This window comes from Vigna angularis, chromosome 8 (genome assembly GCF_016808095.1).
Source record: "Vigna angularis cultivar LongXiaoDou No.4 chromosome 8, ASM1680809v1, whole genome shotgun sequence".
NCBI classification, from domain to species: Eukaryota; Viridiplantae; Streptophyta; class Magnoliopsida; order Fabales; family Fabaceae; genus Vigna; species Vigna angularis.
In genome coordinates, this window is record NC_068977.1 from 11,755,602 (window position 1) to 11,781,093 (window position 25,492).

The window sequence follows — 25,492 nt, forward strand, 5'->3', positions numbered from 1 at the left end:
AAAATTAGTAAATATATGAGGATCACAAGTCATATGATCAGTAGCACCCGAATCAATTATCCAATCACTATCCTTAGTAACAACAGAAAGATTAAGGGCAGAGTTAGATATACCTGACTTGGTCACAAATCCGGCAGCCGTAGAAATATAACTCTTGGAAGCAGCGGAAGTTCCAAAATCATGTTTCTCCGATTGATTGTCATCGGAAGAAGCCATCAGAAATATTTAATGAAAAAAAGCACTGATTCCTATATCTTAGAGGATATCAGTGTTGGCTCTTGATACCATAATAAAAGATTTAAAGAATAATTCTGATGTATTATTTCAAAGAGTAGAGTACTATATATATACATTTAAGGATCCTATAATCCTTCATTTATTAAAGGAATGACAGGTGCACAAATCTCCACAAATTATAATAATATCTAAATTATAACTAACACAATATTTGATTGCCTAATATCCTTTAATAGAATATTTGGCATATCTTAACAGATTTAACCTTGATAGAAATTACATGAATAATATCATAAAATATATACCATAAGCAACTATATAAAATAACATTAAGAAACACCTGTTTATTGTTGCGTTGTCTAAATGCACAACTTTGTTTGTCCACGCCTCTACAAAGTATGACTTACACAGAATAATCTAAGTATAATTCACATATTCAAAGAATAAAGGCCATGAACTACAAGCATACTAAAGGTGATCAACATAGTCACTAAACAGGGACTTATGTTCACAATCCATGACATTTTTCCATGCTTCCATCACCACATCCCATGCCTCAACAGAGTTCTTCGCAGGCGAAGCAAGGACAAGACTGAAAACTTCAGTTTGAAGGTGTCAAATTGCTATTGATGCTCATGTAGAGGATGACTTTGTAGCTCATATGGAGGCTTTTGAGGAGGAGGCTTTTTAGGAGGAGGAGGCATTTGAGGCCATGTTGAGGAGGACGAGCAACATGACAATGTTCCTTATATAGATGAGGTTGTTGGTGGATTTCCTGGAAGTCCACGTGATTCTTCGTTACTGATGCACTATGTTCAGCATGTTGCGTATGCTATTTCGTAGGGCTGAATGAGTGAAAAACTGAATTTATAATTTTTATTGTTTATTTTGAATACAATATATATATATATATATATATATATATATATATATATATATATATTAAATATTATTGTGTAGAATCGAGGGGAGATCCTGAAGTTGATCTCCCATGGCAAAAAATAAATAAATTAGGACCGTGTCACGAGAGAATTCAACAAATTGTGTTGAATTTTACTTTGATGTCTCTCACGTGCATTTCTTATGACTTCGTCTAATGGTTTATTGCTTGGATTCATTGTGAGATGACATTTCGAGATGAGTAGTTTCCATCTTCCTGTAGGTGAAATGTCTTTTACTCTTGATGACATCTCGATGTTGTTTCACCTCCTAGTTTTAGGTTAATTATGTGACATGGAGGAGTTGGAGTTTGAAGAAGCTCGTGCAACCAATGAGGAGTTGGATATCGATATCTATTTTCCTTTCAATGGATGTCGATATCATTTGACGGATTTCCATATTCGTTGAAGGGCTTCATATCTATTCTTGATTGCTTTCAGACCTAAAATGAGCTACTCCTGTCACCACCACCACCGGACCACCTTGTTACACTAGCAAGCTCTTCTGTCACCTCCAAACAAGCACAACACAGTAACCACACCCACAACCACAAATCACAAAGAAGCACACCAACACAGGAAAGGATAAAGAAGAAATGTGATTTTCGTGGAGTGTGGGGTATATATATATATATATATATATATATATATATATATATATATATATATATATATATATATATATATATATATATATAAATTTTGGGGAAAAGTAATTTTTTAACTACTAACATTTAAATTTTTGTCAGAGATAAATAGGGAATGGAGAGGTGTAGGAAAAAAGGTGTGATAGAATAAGGAGAAATGCTTTTAATATGGTGTTAGTAATATGTTGTTTGTTTAAAAGTTTGAGTTTATCTCTAAGCCTTTCTTTTCTGTGATAACATAAATAGCTCTTAGACCACCTTCTCCATCCCAACCTTATGGCTGAGATGAGTGAGATAACAAGGGTCATAGATATGATAGCCACTGTTGTTTTGTTGTCTAGTAGTAAACTATATCTGACTCAAAACCATCAAGCTTACCAACAATTTTTTTTTTAAAATTTTTTATTCACAATAATTATAAATATCTTAATATGATATTAATTAGACGATTATTTAGTCAAATAGTTATAATGTACAAGTGTTACAAATAGAAAAAACTGAGCAGACATAAATCTTTAAAATAAAATATTTACAAAAAACAAACATATTTTTAGAGTGTTTATAAATGCCAAAAAATATAAAAGTATGCGTAACAAGTCACTATTAATAAAACTAAAACGTAATCCACACACACATATATATATATATATATATATATATCAAAAAATTTCAACAAATTTAATTTAATAGTATAATACTAGGTCGCTAGATTTCCAAATTTGATACATATTCATTTCTAATAAGCTGAAAAAGCCGATGAAATTTCTTTCAAATGGATTTTCAATCCACGTTAGAAGGTTGTTTTAATCCGTGTCCCACAACTTTTCTCTAAAATTTTCATTCTTTGGCATTGGAACAACTCGCCTCTTCCATCCTCTGCTTCTCTACTTCCAAATTATCGAACACCACAATTCTCAATTAACTACGAAAACACATCATTGAATAGATTTGCAATTTGTACAGATTAGATATTCGAAAGCAACAAAAATGTTTAAATATTAATTATATATAGATTCATAATTTGTGACGACTTATTACCACCATAGAAAATAAAATCCATTCAGAATTGCTTTGTTTTCGACCAAATTGCAACACCACAACTCGCCTCAGAATTATCGCATATGAACCATATCAAATATTCTTATCACAGCCTTCTGTCAATACAAATCAATTTCAAATTCGTTCCCCCAAATTTTATGTTTTCTTGGCATTCTCTTTTTTAATAGATTATAGAGACAAGAAATTAAATAACATCAGTGTAAATTACAGCTTCAATAACTTATAAAATACATCCTTTTATAAACTTTTTTTATCACTATGTATTACTCTTAAACTATTTTATTATCATTATATTGCAAGATATAGCATCAACCTGATATAGAATCACAGAAATACATACAGATGCTAATAGCACCTTCTAATACTCTTTCGCACACCCTATTAGATAAAATTCAAGCAATATCCATTAAACAGAGGTTCCATTCTCTAACTAATGAAATCCTTATTAATTTCAACATGTTGGAAAAATATTATTAAAATGTAGGCTGCTAACACTCATTAAATATATGAGAAAGGCAGAAGCATTCCAAATAAGAGACATGTGTAACACAATCTAATTTAGACCATATATAAAAAAATAGAGTCAAGATAAGATAGAATTAAACAAGATCATAGTGTCTCAAAATAACGTTTGGCTGGCAACGAGCTGCAGATTAGTGTCCTTGATTGCCAGCTTTGGTATTCTGTGTGGACCGTGTTCATGAAGAGAAAAACAAGACAATCTTGAGCATTCATCATGTCTAACAAAAAGCTTGCAAAAATTCCAGAATTTGCAACTACTGCTACAAATTTATTCAGCAGACTTGACAGTTTATGGTATCAGAACACGAGATCAAATCTCGAGAGTGTAAAACAAAATTCCATACGCAGACTGAAACTAATGCAGGGTCATACCTTACTCTTCTAATGCTATCAGTAAAAAACCTGAAGGCTCAAAACAGTATTTTCAGATCACAAGTTTTTGAAAGCCGAATCATGAGTCCCTTTTTGTGGGGTGAGTCTAGCCAGAAGCGCCTTATTGTGACAGTGCTCTGCGTCCACAAAGTAAAAGTTCCCATTGGCCTTAAATGTCACAAAAGGTCTCTGGGTTTGCGGTGGGCGAATATCGGAAAACTTGATAGTCTTTGGAATTGAAGTTGCCAGCCAGGACAGCATCTCCACCTCGAAGCTGTCTGAACCTGGCTGCCACCTGAGTTTGTGAATATACGGGCTAACGAACCAATGAAGGGCAGCAGTTGTAGAAGCACTCAGGAATATTACAGATGATGCCACTGCACCTTTCAGGATGACATTCATGTCGGGGGATGTCATGAAGGTTATGACCGGACCGAGGGACACTGAGAGGCAGCAAGTTGAGAGAGACAAAAGTTTTACTTTCTTTATGGTGTTTGAGATCGGGCCATGATAAACAACTCCAGTTTCCTTGTCAGGTTCCACCGATTGTCCTCCACCACGAGGTCCAATGCTAATCTTGTCATCTTCCTCTGTAGCTGGTGCTGGTGATGCGCATCTTCTTTGGAAAACAGCAAGATGGGAGGAAGTTTTAAGAGATGGATTGGGTGTAATGGGCCGTCCACAAGTTGAGGACCTAAAACATTGGTATGCTGAACCATGGAAACAAATGTATACAAGTAAACATAAAATAGTTAATAGCTATATTGTTTTACGACAATAATAATTAAGAAAAAACTCTGATAGGCATGGAATTCTAACAAGATGCAATCATAAACATCCAAGAGCTCTATATAAGTTATAGAACATAACCAATTTAGTTTTGGTAAATAAGAATGATTTTAAGGGGGAGGAGCGACGCACATTACAAGACTAAAACGGAAAATTAACAACAGATTTCTTCAGATCATACGAAATATTATGTAAGGGATATTTCCTCAAGACAGCACTACGTGAAGCAACCACATGGGTTTGGTGTTTAAAATTATTTATTGGATCCTAAGTTGAACTAATGTATGAAGCATTGTTTTTCTGCAACTTGCTACTACTTTGTGTCATTTGACGGCTTTTGTTATAGCAAACAGAATATTAGCATTTGGCAAGAACTGAAACCATTATCAACCATGGGTTGGAAAAATTCATACCATAACATATGATTCAATTGAGTCAGAGGTGTCAAATAACCTTATAACCCTGTTAGTTGGAAAAATTCTACAGTAGGTCAGCCTTAAGCAGTTATAAAGGGCAGGATAACAAATGTAGAAATAAAATAGACATAAGGAGTGGATGTTCATCTTCTCATTTGAAAAAGGATTGGCCTGGATAAGACTAGATAGAAGCAAACACCTAGATTCATCTTTCATTCTACTCCAGAGAAATGAAAAAATTAATCTTTCATTTTACAAAAACTTCTCTGTTAGCAGAAAATGAAAAAAAAAAGTGATGAAATTAGTGTTCCAAAAATTAAACCTACTTATCTAAAAACTAATCTGTAGAAGTTATCCCAATTAATCAGTCTTTATCAAGTATTGATTTTAAACTTTTGCATAAATTAGTTAGGAAGAAGTTCATCCAAACAAACCCTAATTCACAATTCTTCATATATTTTCATCCTGAACCAGTACTTATCACACCGAATTACTTTGCTTTCCGAAATTCAAAACCACTAGGAACGAGTTTCGTTCAAATTCCATTAAAATTAACCCTCAAAATCAAGCAACTCAGGTGCCAAACAACTATAGATCCGTAAATGGGACAAATAACCTAAAAATTGATATTCAGCACGCTTCACAAATCTAACATAAAATTTGAGGCAATGTTTCTCTTTCATTCGATAAAAAGGTAGTAGAATTATAATCTTTAGATTGAAAGTTAGATATTTGTGGTGCCCATATAACCCGGTTCAAGGGATACCACAAAAAAATGAAGACCCTACAAAGAGATCGTGAAAAGTTTACAACTTTTGGGTTGGTCTGCAAGGTCTCGTTGAGAATGCAAAAGACTGGTGAAAGTGAGAGCATAAATAGTGATAACAAAGGAAGAGAACCTGAAGGAGTTGTTCTGCAGAAGTGGCGGGAACTCTGTGATCGCAGCAAGTGAAGGAGAGAGGTGCTTGCCATGGCTGCGCTTACAAATTACCGTGCCACAGACACTCTAAGTTTAGGGCCACACCACATTCATGGGTGGGGGAAGCTGAATTGCCCGACCCGTTTAAGATCGGGTTAAGGTCCGCAAAGTCAGTGATTCAATCAGGCTAGTAATGAAATAAACACATAATTAAGTTTTAATCGCAGCACTTGTAAGAAGTTTTTGTTTTATTAAATGTTTAATTTTTTTTTTGAATTATCCTGTTATTCGCATGAATGAAATGCTCGAGTCATTATTTTCTATTTTTATGTCTTCAATTCTGCTGTGAACTTAATTATTCTAAGTTGATCGGTAAATTATAATTGATTAAAAAAGAAAAAAATAAATTAACTGATAAATTAAAAATGAGAAAGCAATGATTGTTGAAAAAAAATTAAATGGAATTTATTATTTTACTTTATTTTTGAAATTAAAACTTATTATATTAAATATATAAGATTATTCCTATTTGTAATTAGAATATCAAGGGTTTAACTAGAAAGACTCGTACCTCTATCATCACCAAGCTATATTAAATTAAATATATAAGATTAATCTTATTTGTAATTAAAACTTTTTAACTTAAAAATTTAAGTGTTGTACAACTATTTATGATATATTTAAAAAAATTAATTAGCCGGCATAAAATGAGATATGGGCATTTGGTCTAGTGGTATGTTTCTCGCTTAGGGTGTGAGAGGTCCCGCGTTCAATTCTAGGAATGCTTCATTTTGAAAAGATGTGTTGCTATAAAATTTTTAAAAATTTTAAACAGAGAGATTCTGTTAAATATGTATTTTCGTCATAAAAGAAAATTTAATGGAGATAACTATCTATGTTTATTAATTTTGATTAACTTTAAATATATGTTTAAGTGAAAAAAAAAAATAAAACGATAGAAGATTCGATTCTGATGGGTATTGAATTTTTAAATTAGTTATTTTATTTTATTTTTAATTTTTTTGGTTTGGTTGTTTCAATTTTGATGGATACTGATTATATTAGTTCATATTATTTTAATAGATGAATTATATAGAATTGTAGTATATGTAACCGAGAACACCTCATGATAATGAATCGGGTTATGTAAAACCCAAAAAATAATAAAATAAAATAAATTAATCTTGTGTGGATTTGTGATAAAAATTTTGATAAATAAATTTATATTTTTATTGGTTTATTTGTATATAGTGTGTTTTGTGTGGTTTATACATGCATTTTTGAAAATCCTATGAAAAAGGTACGAGTCTTTCTAGCTAAAAGGAATTAGTTGAAGTCTTAATAGAACCATATTCCATATATATATATATATATATATATATATATATATATATATATATATATATATATATATATATATATATATATATATATATATATATATATATATATATATATATATATATATATCATTTATGGATGTTATTTTCAAGTGTTATTTCTAATAGATTTAAGTTTGACGAAATAGGGCTCATATGAAGTTAAATATTTTTTTTCGTTAGATGGATGGCCTATAGGTTTAAGTTGTTTTTATTATGGAAAATGTTTTTTTAATAATTTTTTTGACAACGACGGTGTTAGCCCCTTAACATGTTTGATAGGGTTATGCAGAGAGAAAAATGTATGGAAGGATGGGAGAGAAAACAAGTTTATTTCTCATTAACCACTACTAACAGTATTACAGAAGAGATGTATATACGAACAATAAAACAAGCTAACTGTCATATTGATAGTTATGTTAATTGGATTAACACAACACTCCCCCTTAATCCAAACTCTTTAAACTTTTAGCATTAAATAAGCTTCTCAACTTTTCAAATCTGACTTGTCTTAGTGCTTTTGTAAAAACATCTGCAATCTGATCTTCAGTGGAACAATGTATCAGTTCCAATTTCCCTTTACTAACTTGATCCCTTAAGTAGTGAAATTTGGTTTCTATGTGTTTGCTTTTTGCCGTGGAAAACTGGATTTCTGGACAGGCTAATAACATATTTGTTGTCCATTAAGAGCTGTACTGGTTTTCTATAATCAATCTTTAGTTCATCAAGGATTGTTTCCAGCTAAACACATTTGCACGCAGTCTCAACAGAAGCTATATATTCAGCTTCACAAAAGGAGAGTGCAACCACATTCTGCTTCTTAGAACACCAGGAAATTGGTGCTCCCATATACTTAAACAAGTAGCCATATGTGCTCTTTGTATCCACCTGGTCTCCACACCAATCTGAATCACACCAAGCTCTCAACATTCCATTTGTGCTGTCAGACTTCTTGGGGAAGAAAAGACCGAAGTCTGCAGTTCCTTTTAAGTAACACAAAATGTGCTTGGCAGTAACAACATGTGATTGCCTTGGATCACTCATGAATCTACTCACCAGCCCAACTCCATAACTGATATTTGGTCTACTATTACAGACAGACTTGAGTGATCCCACAATCTGCTTAAACAAAGTAGCATCAACCTTTATATCATCTGCTTGAATAGATAGTTTTAAGTTTGCCATGACTGGTATATTGGCGCCGTTGCAACTTTCCATGCTAAATATCTTCAACAGCTCATTAATATATCTCCTTTGATGAACGAACATACCATCAGTTGTTTGCAAAAATTCCAGCCCCAGAAAATAGCTCAGACTCCCGAGATCTGTCATCTCAAATTCTTCTTTCATTCTCATCTTAAATTCTTTAATTGCTTCTGCAAAATTTCCTGTTACAAGCAAATCATCTACATACAAACAAATCAACAAAACACCCTGCTGCCCAACAAGTTTCATATAGACTCCAAACTTTATAGTGCACTTTTGGAATCCAAGTCTAATAAGTAACGCGTTGATATGAATATTCTACGCTCGAGGTGCCTGTCTACGCCCATATAAGGCTTTGTTCAACTTATATACCTTCAGCTCCTCACCTTTCTTCTCAAATCCAGGTGGTTGTCTCACATAAACTTCCTCTTCTAGAGGGCCATTCAAAAACGTTAATTTGACATCCATTTGGCATATTTTCCAGCTATTGAAATTAGCCACTACAGCTACAAGTCTCACGGTTTCAAGTCTTGCAACTGGTGCAAAGACATCCGTGAAGTCAACTCCAGGTTTCTACAAGAAGCCCTTTGCTACCAGTCCAGCTTTCAGCTTTGCTATGCTACCATCTGGTTTGTACTTCGTTTTAAACACTCATTTAGCCTCAATAACCTGTTTGTGTTGAGGTAGTTCTACCATCTCCCAAGTTTTGTTATTCTCAATTGCTTTAAGCTCCTTCATCATAGCCTCTTTCCATCCTTTTATGTCAATAGCTTGCTTCCATGTAAGTGTTTCAACATCAGCTAAGAAAGCAAGGTGAACAATGTCATCAGAGTCTGCTATTTCACTATTGCAAACACCTCATGACCTGCGAGTCTTGTTGAGGGGAACCTTGCTCTTTGAGATCTTATGTTATTAGCTTCAACATCAGTAACAACCTGTCCAACATCATCAGGTTTCTTTTCTTCTAACCAGCTAGACATAATACCTTGTTTCAAACTTGCCTCTGCTTCTACCCAATTGAATGTAACAGCTTCATTTATTAACACATCTTTGTTGATCACGACTTGCTACTTTTCTAGATCATACAACCTGTAAGCACCTGTTGGGTGGTAGCCTACTAGGATGCGAGTCTCACTTCTATCATCCAGCTTTTTCCTTCTCTCATATGGGACATGCTTATAGCAAACAGATCCAAAGATCCTCAAGTGATGCACATCGGGTTTGTTTCCTGACCAAACCTCTTATGGGGTGCAATTTGGAAAAGCTTTAGTCGGGCTTCTTTTCAACAAGTAGGCTGTTGTAGAAACCGCTTCTCCCCATAAATAATGAGGTAGTTTCCTTCCTTTGATCATACACCTGATCATATCCAAGATCATCCTGTTTCTTCTCTCCGCTAACCCATTGTGTTGGGGTGTGTATGGAGCAATCACTTCATGCACAATTCCTTTGTCATCACAAAATCTACCCATTTCACCAGAATTAAATTCACCTGCACCATTAGTCCTGAAGGTTCTGATATGCAAGCCAAATTGTCTCTCCACTAAAGAGCAGAATTTCACAAAGTAAGTGTATACTTCTTTCTTTTCTTTTAATAGATAAACCCAGATTTTCCTAGACCATTCATCTACAAAAATTAGAAAGTATTTGTTACCTCCAAGGGATGACACGTTAAAAGGGCCACACACATTTGAGTGGACAACGCCCAACAATTATTTTGCTCTCTTAGGAGCAGACTTCTTAAACATCTTCCTAGCTTGTTTCCCAATTGCACAACCTTCACAAATCTTTGTTCGGTGCAGTGATCACAGGAACTCCCTTTACTAATTCTTTGCTCTTCAACTAACGCAAACTCTTAAAATTCAAATGCTCTAATCTGTAGTGCCATAACCATCCTTCATCCTCAACGTTAACAGCAGCAAAACACTGAACATCAACAACATTTAGATTCACCTTGAACGTTCTGTTTCTGGCAAGAGGAGCCTTGAACGTCCATGTGCCTTTGCTGCATTGACATTGTGTAGCCTTTCTCTAGCAGCTGTCCCAGACTCAACAAGTTACTCTTCATCGTCGGAACATACAACATGTTATTCACGTACGTGGATCTGCCATCCTTGCGTGTGATCAAGACCTTGCCCGCTCCTTCAGCCATGATCACACTATTATCTGCAAATCTTACACTGCTCTTTATACTCGTGTCTAGATCGATCAACCAATCTCTCTTACCTGTCATGTGATTGGAACACCCCGTGTCCAAATACCAACTCGTTTCATCCTCTGCATGGTTCGATTCTTTCGACAACAACACGTGGTCATCTTCACAATTATACTTGTCCAGTGTATGACTCACATCCTGGGTACACCTATCTCGCACGCGATCTTGTTCTTTTTCACACCTGTCTTGCATCAACCTCCAACACACATCTTCTTCAGCCTCTTCCACCTTGCTCATTAATAATACATGATCAGACTCTGAATCACAAGTGTCTTGTGCAAGGTTAGCCGCTTCATCATTCTTGTTTTTATTCGTGGATTCGTTGTGCTAGCACTCTACAGAATAGTGCCCGTATTTGTTACAAGTGTAGCATTGAACGTTTCTTTTATCATAGCCTTTTCTGCCTCTACCTCTAAATTGCCTTCCTCCTCTCTTGTTTCCCTCCTTTTGTTCACTGCCATAGTCGTTCACGATTTGTTCAAAGGGTTTTACATTTTTACCTTAGTTCATCCACTTCGTGATCTCCCTCTGCCCCTTCCAGCTCCATAGCCCTTGAAACTTTGATTATTTTTTCCTTGCAAGGCTTGATTTGTGCTTTGAATTACACCATTTTCTGCAATCTTTCTTTCGATTAATCTCTGCTCATGCGCTTCAAGAGAATTTTGCAACTCTTCCACTCTCATCGTTTCAAGATCCTTACGTTCTTCTATGGCTACAACAATATGATAATACCGAGGTATTAAGGTTCTGAGTATTTTCTCAACAATCTTCTTGTCTTTTACTATCTTGTCACAAGCTCTCATCGCGTTCACCACGACTTGGATTCTTCCAACATACTCAACAACTGTTTCTTGCTCTCCCATGTTCAGGAGTTCATACTACCTTTGTAGAGATTGCAACCTAATCTTCTTGACATTTCCAGAGTTTCCATAGCCCTCTTGTCGTATATCTCATACTTCCTTTGTCGTGGCAGCCTTCGATACTTTCTGGAAAATTGCCGCAGATATGTACTAGTGCAACAACATTTGTGCTTTGCAGTCCAGCCTCTTGTTATCTTTGTACAATTTCTTCACCTCTTCTAAATCACCCTTCGAAGGTTCTTTGAAACCTTTCTTGAAAATTTCATCCACTTCTTGGAAACTAAGAATCGCATCCATCTTAACGCACCAATCATCGTAGCCTTTGCCATCAAACACTGGCAAGTTGTTGTGAATCATTCTAGCCATCACTACTCCACGAGATTTCTCTTCTTGAAACGTCTTCTTTGGGCTTTACAACTCTCCACCAGATCTCACAACCTAGCTCTTGATACCACTGCTAGCCCCTTAACCTGTTTGACAGAGTTATGTAGAGAGAAAAGTGTATGGAAGGAGGAGGAGAGAAAATGAGTTTATTTCTCATTAACCACTACTAACAATATTATAAAAGAGATGTATATACGAATAGTAAAACAAGCTAACTGTCATATTGACAATTATGTTAGTTGGATTAACACAACAAAACCCTCTTACTATAGGTACTTTCCATAACAATCAGACAGAAAATTAACTTTAATTAATATCTCTTCCTATTCTCTGAGAATTATGAGTCTTTCAACATATCTCTATGAAACTTTAAACTTTTCCTAAACTTCAATACACCATAGAAAAAGCCAACTAGATAACTATTTATATATTTTTGTATCATTTTGTACATATATTCTTTGTAGTTTTAGATGTTTGCTATTTACATATTTTTGTATCATTTTGTACATTTTTCTACTTGGTCAACTATTTATAGTTTTATATGGTCTATTTTCACATCTTTATATATCATCTAACCTTTATATTTTTATAAAATCTATTGGATATTTTTTGTATCGTTAAACTTTTTATTATTAGTTAGTCTACAATTTACATTTTTCTATATCATCTAAACAATGTTTCATTTAAAATTGAATTTAAATTCTTAATTTTGGTTAACTCAATCTTAATATATTATTTAAAGTAATTATATAATATATATAAATGATTTAAATACATTTTTATCATGAAAACAATGAAAATATTATTATTTAATTTTACAAAATAAAATACGTATATTAAATTGTAATTGTATTTTTATAAACTAAAATTGATATAATAAATATAATATAATTGTGGCTTAATACCCCTGATGGTCCCTATTTTCGTCAAGTGCGTTCGCTTTGGTCCCTGTTTTTTTTGTTCAATGTTGTCCTAAAGAATGTAAAATCTGTTCAATTTAGTCCTTTTTGCAAACGCTGTTTAAATCGTTAACGACAAACAGTCCAGGTGTGCACAACAGTGTTGAGATGACATTTAACTGCCCACGTGGATTCCCTTCAGGCACAGTGAGGTGGATTATGAAAGAAATGCCATTTATTTAATGAAACCCAATTTTGATGAGGGTGGAGAGTGAAATTAGGGTTAGGGTTTTTAATTTACTTTAGTGAAAGCGAAAGTAAGGTTCGAGGTTAACCATTCTTCTTCCCAATCTTGGTGGTTGATGAACCATGTCTCGTTCCCAATCTTCTTCTTCTTGTTGCAATAGCTTCGGCTATCGAAGTTGTAATTCCTCACATGGTGGTGGTTCAATGGGGGTAGGGATAGTCCCCATTTGCAATTGTGGTGAATTGGCAGTAGTAAAAATGGCTAGAACTTCAAAGAATCGTGGAAGAAATTTTTGGGGTTGTGATAACTACAAGGTGATGTGAATAAAAGAATTTCTAATTAAAGCCTATTTTCTTTGTGTTTGTAATTAACAATGTGTTTGATGAATAACAGAGTGCAGCTGGTAATGTGATGTCTTGTAACTATTTCAAGTGGTGCAATGAAGAAAAGGTTGATGAAAGGGATGTTATCAATGGTAGTCAAAGGAGGAAGATTTGTGATATGGAGAAGACAGTGAAAGCTTTGAAGAGAAGGATCCAATTCTTAGTAGCAGTGGTGTGTGTTCTCACTGTACTGATCATAGCTATGTTGTGTGTGTTTTTAGGTTGATGTGTTGAAAGTGTGTTTTTAGGTTGATGTGTTCTGTGTTTTTAGGTGGTCCCAATATGCTTTACTTTTGTGTTTTGAAGGTTGAGGTTGTTAGGTGGTCCCATTGTTAAGGTTGGACGACTGTGTTTTGTATTAAATGAATGAATGAATTGTGTTTTAACATTAATTGTTCAAATTAGTCCTCGTTTTAGTTAAATATGTGCAAATGTGGTCCTCATGATGATGAGTGATGTGTGCATAAAATGGAAGTGGTCAAAATCAATATCAAAACATGGGTACGTGAAAACATTAAGTTCATGGGTACATCAATGTATTTTCACAATCAAAAGTCAGTTCATGATTACACCATCAAGTTACATAATAGCACATCATAACAGATCCAGTGCCAAATATATCAAAACGTTATAAAGTATTTCAAAACATTACAAAGGACATCAGGTTTTAATTAGTAAAGTATTTCAAAATAGATACAATGCCAAGTGCACCAAATTTTGAACATTATAAAAGAGATGGTCTCCTAATTGGTAACTTCTCCCTTCTGATTGGTTGAGTTGGTTGCTCTGTGGATTCCTGTGTTGGTTGGGGTGGTGTTGCTTCAGATGGCTGTGGTAGGTCTGGTTGATCTTGAGGACGTAAAGGGCATTGATTTCTATTATGCCCAAGAACATGACAAATGCTGCATTTCTTGCGGTGGCCACCTTTGGTCATCTGGGTTTCATCCCTCCTTAGCTCCTAACTCTCCAACCTTCTCTTTTTCTTTGGTCTACTAGGTAATTTTCTTTGAAATGGTGGGAGGACGTCTGACATGGTGTTCTTTCCCATAAAAGGTGCCCATTCACTAGAAATATAATTGAAGCATATGTTTCATCATACGTGGACCTTCTGAACCAAATGAGTACATAGTCTTCTGGATCTAAATTTAAGAATCTCATTGCTGCAATAGCATGGCAGCAAGGGATGCCACTAATGAGCCATTTCGTGCAGGAACACTGTTGACTGTCCAAGTTGACTGCAAACTTGTTTGTAATCACTGCACAATGTCTAACTTCAAACATTTTTTCTCCAGACCAACTGTCATCAAGTAATACATGATTAAAAGATTAAAAGTTAAATATGAAGTGATGAATATCAACAATTTTATCACAGACCAAGGGACATGAATTAATACTGGAAAGGAAATGCTTACCTAGGGATCCAATTTTTGGATAAATTTGATTCTTTTGTAAGTCTCTTTCTAATCTTAGGGAAGATATGAAAGTTCATATTACACATCTTGATTCTATTGGTTGCCCATTTTTTCATGATGTAAACTCTAATTTCCTCTAGCATGGTTACAATGGGCTTTCCTCTAGCATCAACAATAACACTATTAAAAGCTTCACTCATGTTGTTTAGTAGTGTATCAGTTACTACTCGACCTGTAAATCTAGATCTAGACCAATACCTGTTACAAAGAATAAGAAATTGTTAGGTAGCTAAAAGTATATAAGAGGTTGCAGTAAGGAAGAAGAAATACCTTGGGGGAATAACAATTAGGTATTTGTAAGCTTCTATATTGACCTCTTTTATATTCAACATTTCTCTTTCCCAAGCTTGGGGGTAGGTACTAGTAGCAGCCTTCCACATTAGAGTCTTCAAGGTGTGCCCTCTGACTTTTTTCTGAAATTTGCATATAAATGTCTCATGCAAAATCTGTGCTCTGCCCTAGGTAAAAGTTCAGACATAACTGGCAGCAAACCCTGTGTGTAGGGACCAAAGTGAACATTTTTAAAATAAAATGGGGACATAAAAATACATAACTAATATTAGAAACCAATACAACAAGATATAAGAAATAAATATACCTTTTGTTGGTCAGACATAAAAGTGCATTCATCACATACTTCAATGCCCCCAAGGTCTTCTATCAACAATTCCAAAAACCAAGACCAAGTTTCTTTGTTCTCTACTTCCACAATTACATATGCCAGAGGTAACATCTGTTCATTAGGATCTCTACCAACAACTTTTAATAACTCCCCCTTGCACTTTCCTTTCAGAAAACATCCATCCAAACCAATAAAGGGTCTACAAGAGACGAAGCTATTCTTGCAAGCTTTCAAACAAACATAGAACCTTTGAAATGTGGTCTGACCATTTTCACTATCCACTTTAACTTTGATCGTTGATCCCGGATTACATCTTAATAATTCATGTGCATAGTCATATATTCTTGTGAACTGATTTTTGAATGAACCTTCAACTTTGCATGATGCCATTAATTTTGCCCTACGAGCTTTAGATATTGTGACATTTGTATTCCATTTCCTCAAAGCTTTTGACCGTATTTCATTTATCTTTAAATTTGGATTTTCAAGTAGCGCGGTATCTAATGTTTCACTCAACCACTTAGGATTCATCATTTTGATATTGAATTGCCTACTGCAAGTATGGGTATCCAATATTTTTCTCAATTGCCATGTTATACATCCTTCTAAATATCCACAATAAGCCATCCATGGACATTTTTTTTGTGCACCCAAGCATCTCACTCGTACCCTTCTATTGTCATTCTTAACAAACTTCAAATTCCTCCCCGCATGGACGACATAACTTTTAACAGCCTCCATAAACTCATTTTTATCACTAAACTTTGCTCCCACTTTCCACTTGTATTCTGACATATTTTTTTGCTTAACATATGTCCCAAATGGACCACAACTTTGCCTTTCATCAACTCCATCCTCACTTCCACTTTCTTCTAGACTGTCCAATAATTTTGAGTCCCACTCATCATCAGACAACCCCCTGTCATTTGGGTTTCTGTGCCTATGTGCACTGTCATGTGTGTCTAAATCACAGTTCATTTCATTTTCACTAACTTCTACTGACACAGAGCCTTCTATGTTGTTATCTACTAGTCCTTCATCAATATTAACATCAACATCAACTAGTCCTTCATCCACTTCTTCTTCATCAACTACTCCATGAGGAACTTCACCATGCACATCATCATCCTCACTTGAACTAAATTCTTCAATGACTGCTTCTTCCTCCCCCTGCCCATGTTGTTCAATAACAACTTCCTCCTCCTCCACCCTAACGTTCTGTTCAACAATATCCTCCCCCCTGCATGTTCACTTCATCCTCCACCTGCACAGCCACTTCATCCTCCTGCACAACCACTTCTTTATCCTCCACATGGACAGAAACTTCATCATCCTCCAACTACACAACCACTTCATCCTCCACCTGCACAAACACTTCATCATCCTACATAGCCACTTCATCATCCTGCACAACCACTTCTTCATCCTCCACATGCACAACAACTTCATCATCCTCCCCCTGCACCTTCACTTTATCATCCTCATTCCCACCTACATGGATACATTCACTCTCTATACTTGCAAGACACAAGTTCTTCATTTAATTCACTTTGAACAATAATCTCTGGCTCCTCATCCACACTGTGGACCACAAATAAGTGAACTTCCCCTAAATACTTGGCAACATGTACCATGTTCATTGCATCTCTGTCATCATACAACTTATACATAATATCTTGAATGCAATAAAATAACTCAGACACTTTAATATACCCCAACTCCTTAATGGAATCTAGCACTTCGAAATAACTTCATTTGTCAGGGTCCACACTCTAATAAGTGACTTCCCCACCAACATATCCAAAAGGTATATCCTTTAGCAGGGTCCCACCATGGTGGACCACAACATTAAATCTCTCCTCAGACATTCCAAACGCAAGCCTACAAAATCAACTTTATGGGCATGAGACCACTATGGAAACACAAAAAGTAATTGCTATTTACGCTAAATTAACTGCTAAACCGTATGGGAACAATAAACAATAAACCAACAATCAACAATCAACCACGCACAACCAATTATAATATGTTACACAACAATGCCCTAAACAGTTCGCACAATTTTTCAACACAATCTAACTTTGAAAAAAATCTAACACTCACATTTTGATGTGTGCATAAAATTTTACAGAGGAATGTCACAACACAAAGCTTAGTTACGAGATTACGAACGCATACCTGACTGCCAAAGATCGATGCTTCCAATTTCAACTGGACGTCATTGATGTTCTTCCCAATCTTCCTGATTTCGCTACCAAACCACGCAAGAACTTTGACTCTCAGCACCCTTAATTTAATTTTGAAAACAAAAACCCTAATATCTACAATTGCAATTTCAAAATGATTAAATCCACCTCACTGTGCCTGAAGGGAATTCACGTGGACAGTTAAATGTCATCTCAACACTGTTGTGTACACTTGGACTGTCTACCGTTAACGATTTAAACGGCGTTTAAAAAAAGGACCAAATTGAACAGATTTTACATTCTTTAGGACAACATTGAAAAAAAAAAACTGGGACCAAATCAAACGCACTTGACGAAAATAGGGACCATAAAAAATATTAAGCCTATAATTTTTAAAATCTCGAGCGTGGGTAGAAATACTAGTATTAGGATATTTACATGTTATATACTTATATTTAATTCTTATGTATATTTTAAATTTAAGTGACTTGCTATATATTTGATGGAGTTATATGTAATTTATGAACTTGGCCTGCTAATATAATATATGTTCAAATACCAAAATGATAACAAATAATTGAATTGAAGGATAAAATTAAAAAAATATTAAGAAAATTTTATCTAACATAATAAACCAGAAGAAATCCATTTTTTCACTTCAAAGAATGTTTTCACAATTTTTATTATATTTTAACACTAAAATTAATATGTTTCATGTATCATGATGATAAGGGACAAGAAGACTTCGATAATGAGTTTTATTATGCTATATCCTCAAAATAAAAATTCTTTATTTTTATCTCTATCTTTATACTCGATGAATATAAAATATTTATTTCATCTTTATCTATATTTGGTGATAGGTATATTTGTACCTACATTTGTTGTGCTCATTCCTTGATGTTCTAAATAATTTTTTTTATAAAAAATACAAATCACACCAAAGTAATATATGATTATTAGAAATTTAATATCAAATTATACATATTTTTTTTCATCAATGTCAAATATTAACAAAGAAACTATAATTGCATAAATATCAAATCATAATAACAAAGAAGGACAAAGTCAACATAAGTACATAAAATAGTAAAAATGATAAAATACATCGATTTGATGAAATTAAAGATTGTAATTGCTAAGATTTAATGTACATTTGAACAAAATCACATAAGAAAAAAAAATGTATAATCCATACTAAAAATATAAATAACCTTGAGTATTACATGAATCCATCTCTTAAGAGAAAATGGAAATTTTGTAGTGAAACAAAAGTTATTTTAATGTAACTAAGTTTATAAGATAACATAAAAAAAATAATCTTTTATATTATTTAGTAAACTATTAATGTGATTAGATTAGACAATTTAAGAGAGTAATTCATTTATTTGATGAATTTAAAATTCTTTTGAGTAAAATTAACTGTTTGGATGAGAGAATTAGAAGGAAATTGAAATCCTAAAATTTCATTAGAGTAATTGGATTACTTAATGTTATAAAATTTCAAATGCCTCCTAAAAAGTAAGAATATGAAATTCTTCATATTCTATAATTCATATTTTGACTTTTGTAGTTTGGTTTGCGTTTGGTTTAGGTTGATTTGACTCAACCTAGGTCCGGATAGACTTGATTCAATCTCACATGGGATCGACCTAACTTAATATAACATGTCTATGGCTCGATTTGTCTCAATACCACCTAAGCCCAATTCAACTTGACTAAGTGCGAGCTTGGCTTGAGTAAACTTGACTTAAAATGGGACTTTTTCAACTCCATTGAATATGATCTCACATTGACTCGCCTTGACTAGGCTCAAGTTGACTTGACTTAACCTGAACTTAGGTTGATTCAGGTAGGTTTGACTAATCTTGATCAAACTAAGACATACCTTGACATAGCCAAACCCAACAAAATATGGGTCAGCCTCGACTTGAATGAATATGGGCCCACTCCAAATTATCTTGACTTAGGCTTAGAAAAACTTAGTATGACTTAAGCACAAATTAAATTGGCTCGACTTAGCTCTCTTAGGCATACTCAACTCAACTTGGGCTCGATTGTACTCAACTTGGGCTCGATCAGACTCAACTCGACTTGACTTAACTTGGTCTTACTTGGGTTAGGTGAGACTTCTTGATCAAGCTAGGAGTTATCCAGGCCTAGCCAAACTTGGCCGAACATGGATCACTCCAACACAAATGAACATAGACTCACCTTAACTCGACTGAGTGTGGGATGTCCTAACTCGGCTCAACTTGAGCTTAAACCAACCTGGCCTGAACTGATTTGGATCAACTTAAGTTTCGATTAACTCAACTCAATTGAGGCTCGAGCTAACTCACTCGAGGTTAGCCTAGGCTAACTCAGTTCAACCTAGGGTCAGGCTAACTTAGCTTGACATGGACCCAAATAAACTCAACTTGACTTAAGTCCAATCTAACTCAAATCAACTTGGTTTGAATCTAATGTGGTCTAACTTGTCTAGATTTTATATGAACTCGATCTAGTGCTATCTTATTTCGATCTAGCCTAATTTATTATCTCATAACTTAAAAATAAACTTATTTAACAAAAATTGAAATATTTTTTCACGAACAATATCTTAAAACACTTTGACCAAAAAATAACACAAATCAAGATCAATTACAGAAAGATTATCGATATTGATATTTTTTATTTTGATTCTCATATAAATTATAAAATCTCCCCTCTAAAGCAAATATATACACAATTAAGAAATTCAATTCAAAAGTTAAATATTTTTATGTGAATAAGAAAATAATAAATAAAAATATTAAAATGAGAAAAATAATCAATCATATTTTTTATAAACTATTTGACTCATTAAAATTATTGTTTGTTATGTGTCCAAAATGTGTTTCATGATCCAGATTTTATTCAATTTAGTTTTAATATTATTTTTTCAGTTCTAATTTTTATTCAATTTAGTTTTAATATTATTTTTTCAATTTAGTTCTAATTTTTATTAATTTTGTTTAATTTGATTCTTTTTACTAATATCTTTTAAACAATTAAGGGACACGGAACAAAATCTGTCACATGTTAATTCATGGTTTTGTTTTTTAATTTTTAATTTTTTTAATAAAAGATTTTCAATTTGATTTTTACATTTATTTTCTTTTTAATTTAGTCTTTTTTTTCTTTGACTTTTCTTTTCTAAACTGAACGATTTTGTTTATTTCGAAATTAATACTAATTTTTTTTTATAAAAATGTTATATATATTTTATTAAAATTTACATTTTAATTAAATAATTTTAATTTAAAATTAAAGTTGGTTTAAATTAGAAGGAAAATTTTAAAAATAATGATTAATATTATTGGTTTAAAATTTTAAGAGATAAAAAAGTGAAAAATTCTTTTTAAAATTTTAAGACGTTAAAAAGTGAAATTTTTTAAGAAGTTAAAAGGTAAAAGAGATTTTTAACCTCTTAAAATTTTAAACGAGTGATATTAATTCTTATTATTAAAATTTTCATTCTAATTTTAAACTAACTCTAACTTGAAATTTAAAATATTTAATAAAAATATATATTTTAATAAAAATAATAATATAATATTTAAATAAAAATTAAATTTAATTTCAATGTAAAGATAATTAAATTACTCTATTTTAAATAAAATTAAAACTAAATTAATTAAAAATAAGAAATATAAAAATTAAATTAAATAGAAGATATTAACCTGAGGTGACACTTATTAAAACTAAAAATAAAAAGTAAAAAATAAAAATTCTAAAACATAAAAAAAACAAAAAAATAGACATGATTTACTGTGGATTAATTATTTAAACAACAATAAAAAAGATCAAATTAAAAAAATTTAAAACAAAATTAATTTAGGACAAAATTAAAATATATATATATATATATATATATATATTAAAATAATTTTCCTCCTTCGTTCAAGAAAATATAGAAGATCGAATATACGCGAACCCTGAAGCAAATCCCGGAGTCGTGTGTTCAGCCTTTCTTCTTCCCTTAGCAGAGAGATAGAGGCATTCAGAACCTGTGAATGAAAAGCGCCAACATTTCTTAGTCCTTCAACTTCCCCGGGAATGGTAAGCAGATCCTCTCTCTTGTTCACCCTTGTTTTCTTTTCTTGCAACACTCCTCAGTAATTTGACTCATGTAGTTTTGAAACTAATTAGAAACTTTGCTGACTCCTGTTTTCCTTTTTATATTCAAATTGGCCTCATGGTTATCTGTTTTAGGTCATAATTTTGTAATTGTTTGAAAATGCATTCAAGAAGAGTATGGGTAGAATGGACTGTCATTGAAATGATCTATTGATGTTGTTGTCTCAGTAGCAAATTTGTGTTTTGTAATGTATTTTTTTCCCACTCTCCTTTTCTCTCTTATCACTGCTCACTGTATCGCCTGTTCCCCACCTCCATGAGGTGCCTGAATGCAACAATGTAAAATTTATATGGACTTATGAAATATTGTTATATGGAGGGGGGAAATTTAATTTCTAGGTATTGTTGGTGATAAGAGTTCTGTTCAACAAATTTACCATACATGTCTATCTGTAATTAGATGATAGTGTAAAGGTTCTTTGCACGGTTACTCTGTTGCTTATTTCTATGTATTTTGAACAACTGTGTTAGGTTTAGGGTTTGTTTGGACTGAGTTTCCCATAAGAACTTTTAGGAGAGAAAAATGTGAAAGAAAAATGCAATTATTTTCTGACTAAAAGTTAAAATTAGTTTATTACACAGGTTAAATGTAAACATTAGCTTATGCATAAGTGAATTTTAACTTATGAGGATTTCAATTTCCTTATTTCTTTATTTTTAAGAAATATTGATGGAGAAGCTTGTTAAAGTCACAATTATCTATCATTCTTCCAAAATGTACATGGCATAGACAACCCCACGTTCAAACGTGCTCGCACATCTGTGTTTCAGTAAGACTATGATTTAATCATATAATCTACCATCACCATATAAATACCCATTTTGCCAAGGCTAGCAACTTCCATACAGTAAATAATTCCATTTATACATAGGCGTAGCCCATAATTATTTTTGAGCCAAATCACGGGATAATTCACTTTTTCTTGAGTGTACTTGGACAAGCTTTTCCATAAGGAATTTTAGGAAATAAAAATAAGAAAAATAAAATAAAATATGGTGATGGCTGATTATATGATTAATCTTGTCTTATATTGTTCGTCACCATAACCCAAGACTTCTACTTTGACTATAATGAAGTCGCTTCCTCATACCATGACTTATACCAAAACCTGTAATAAAATTTTTTTGCCCATTCTGGTATTTTCCAAAAACAGTACACCACATGGGTACATTTACCTGATTTTGCCCCATTTATCTATTACTGTCTTCAGGTATTCTTGTTGAACTAAAAGTCATAATTAGGATAAAGAATATCAACTACTATTTCATTTTCTCATTTAGTTTTCTTTAGCATCAAACTTTTAACAAACTGCTTTGTATATTAGGCTACACCATTTCTTGCTGGTCTTGCTGTAGCTGCTGCAGCACTTGCAGGAAGGTATGGCGTCCAAGCATGGCAAGCATTCAAGGCTCGACCCCCAATACCCAGAGTGCGTAGGTTCTACGATGGTGGTTTCCAACCTACAATGACTAGGAGAGAAGCATCTCTAATATTAGGCATCCGGTAAGCTTGATATTTGATTGCTCATCAGGCATCAAATTACCTTTGTTATTTATGGAGAGTGACTCTTGAAGTTAAATGATTAAGTATATGTTGTTTATGTTCATGTATTATGATATGTAGTTATGTTACTTGCTTAGTTGTGTCTTTGAACGTAATTACTTCTTTAACGCTTAAGGTTTGCGGATTGACCAAATACTCTTACACCAAGTTAGAGTAACCTTACATGCACATTCGTTGGTTCAGGTAGGTAGGGAGTTGTTTTGGTGATTTTGAGTGTTTCATGTGTGATTCTGGAGACAAGTTTGTCACAAAATAACTGTCATTTAAGAGGTTTAAGCACGTTTCAATTTTTCTGTAACGTGATAATATCATGGTCGTAGTAATTTGATTTTCCACTTCTATGTGTATATTCATGGCAAGTACTTTATATAGATGATATTAATAATTTTAGCAGAAGATCAATTTTGTGAATTATTTTTTCGGTCATCCTTTTTGTCTATAATTTGAAGACAATTTCCACAAACACAAATCCCACCTTTTATAGGCCCAATTTCTCTTCACTAAATAATCCATTTTTTACTATCATCAATGTTATTCACCAACTTTCTTAACCTCTGTGCTAACCTTAAACTGACCGGAAGGGGTACGTCTGAATGCTTGATTATTCTTGATGGTAAAACAATAATGAACTTTCTAGATCTTCATATCTTACAAAATGGGTAGTTTTGATTGTTCTCATCATTATATTGTCATATATATATATATATATATATATATATATATATATATTTTGGTGCAACAAGTTTATTGATTTTAAAATATTGGCGAAGAAAACCAACATTTTACTAGTAACCTAACCATGGCTGTAAAAAAAGGAAAAACTACTGGTAACCATAGCATGCTGAAAGTCGTTATTTTGAATTCTGGTGATTGAACAATAAACGTTAGCTTTAGTTTTTAATCAACCATAAGCTGGAGTTTGATGAATTCCTAGGTGATGAATCCCCTATGCATTTAGTGTAAACCAAGGAATTATGGGAATTCCTTTATTAAGCCTATTTAAGTGTCTCATGAGCAGCAGTCCATATGATTGATATAGGGAAACAAAATTATGTTTGCAGAAACCATAGAACAGTGACCAGAGAGTTCGGATGTAAATCCTGAAAACATATGCATCTTCTAACTATATAGGATTATCCATCCTTTGACCACTCATAAAAGGTGTTCTATTCTTGGAAGAAAATTCAGCAAGATCATTCAAGTTATTCTTTCTCTACATGCTAATTTGTGTCATATTCAATTACTCTTGATGTTGAAACCCCTGCTTCTGCTTCGCTTTCGGCAAAAGTAAACCTCCTGCCGCTCTCATCCTATCAGTTCATTACTAATCCTTATGCTTTTCTTCTCCAAGATCAGAATTTTGATCTTGTGTTTTTCATTATGTTTTTCTAAACTTATACTGTTCCATGATTCATCAGGGAAAGTGCAACTGCAGATAAGGTGAAAGAAGCACACAGAAGAGTAATGGTTGCAAACCATCCTGATGCGGGTGGAAGTCATTACCTTGCTTCCAAAATAAATGAAGCAAAAGATGTTATGCTAGGGAAGGGAAAAGGAAGTGGATCTGCATTTTAACACAGTTGCAATGTCTTAATTCTAGACATCAACCCAAAGTTATATATATATATATATATATATATATATATATATATATATATATATATATATATATATATATATTCTTATGAAATACATAAATAGGAATTCATTTAGTTTATAAACATTGTAGTCTTCCCGTGATTTTGGTTCCTTTTAGATAATGAAAATCCGAAGTTTCCTTTCCTATGTACATAGATGGCGCAGACTTCTCAAAGCTCCTGGATATTTAGTTCCTGTCAAATATTGCAATAATAAGTGGTAATGAAACACTCGGTGTGGTTCGTTGGGAGAAGTGTATTGTATAACAAGTTATCCAATAACAAGTTTCCTTCCATGTATAAAAAATTATCTAACTTATATCAAACTGTAATAGATATCTTTAATTTTCCTTTCAAGATAAATTCGATCATTTTACTAAA

At 33.2% G+C, this 25,492-nt stretch overlaps 3 protein-coding genes across 3 annotated transcripts; 1 reads left to right on the forward strand and 2 right to left on the reverse strand.

Moving 5' to 3' along the window:
• Window positions 1-3,642: 3,642 nt before the first annotated feature.
• On the reverse strand, window positions 3,643-6,070 carry LOC108343782 (uncharacterized). Its single transcript, XM_017582168.2, has 2 exons — window positions 5,880-6,070; window positions 3,643-4,485 (listed from the first exon to the last, which is right to left on the reverse strand). Exons 1-2 carry the CDS (start codon window positions 5,950-5,952, stop codon window positions 3,833-3,835), a joined length of 726 nt encoding a protein of 241 aa, XP_017437657.1. The 5' UTR covers window positions 5,953-6,070; the 3' UTR covers window positions 3,643-3,832.
• An 8,652-nt stretch (window positions 6,071-14,722) lies between these two features.
• On the reverse strand, window positions 14,723-17,197 carry LOC108344427 (uncharacterized). Its single transcript, XM_017582872.1, has 6 exons — window positions 17,113-17,197; window positions 16,952-17,054; window positions 15,540-16,803; window positions 15,212-15,354; window positions 14,964-15,139; window positions 14,723-14,766 (listed from the first exon to the last, which is right to left on the reverse strand). Exons 1-6 carry the CDS (start codon window positions 17,195-17,197, stop codon window positions 14,723-14,725), a joined length of 1,815 nt encoding a protein of 604 aa, XP_017438361.1.
• Window positions 17,198-21,677: 4,480 nt separating this feature from the next.
• LOC108344936 (mitochondrial import inner membrane translocase subunit TIM14-1) lies at window positions 21,678-25,287 on the forward strand. Its single transcript, XM_017583472.2, has 3 exons — window positions 21,678-21,832; window positions 23,236-23,414; window positions 24,893-25,287. Exons 1-3 carry the CDS (start codon window positions 21,830-21,832, stop codon window positions 25,047-25,049), a joined length of 339 nt encoding a protein of 112 aa, XP_017438961.1. The 5' UTR covers window positions 21,678-21,829; the 3' UTR covers window positions 25,050-25,287.
• Window positions 25,288-25,492: the final 205 nt, after the last annotated feature.

Excerpts from the sequence above, each read along its gene's own strand:
- LOC108343782 (XM_017582168.2), bottom strand. The coding sequence starts at position 5,952 with ATGGCAAGCACCTCTCTCCTTCACTTGCTGCGATCACAGAGTTCCCGC. Across the intron at positions 4,486-5,879 it reads CTGCAGAACAACTCCTTCAG|CATACCAATGTTTTAGGTCC; the intron begins GTTCTCTTCCTT and ends TCCATGGTTCAG.
- LOC108344427 (XM_017582872.1), bottom strand. The coding sequence starts at position 17,197 with ATGGTACATGTTGCCAAGTATTTAGGGGAAGTTCACTTATTTGTGGTC. Across the intron at positions 17,055-17,112 it reads GCCAGAGATTATTGTTCAAA|GTGGGAATGAGGATGATAAA; the intron begins GTGAATTAAATG and ends GTATCCATGTAG. Across the intron at positions 14,767-14,963 it reads AACCAATAGAATCAAGATGT|TTGGTCTGGAGAAAAAATGT; the intron begins GTAATATGAACT and ends ACTTGATGACAG.
- LOC108344936 (XM_017583472.2), top strand. Across the intron at positions 23,415-24,892 it reads TCTCTAATATTAGGCATCCG|GGAAAGTGCAACTGCAGATA; the intron begins GTAAGCTTGATA and ends ATGATTCATCAG.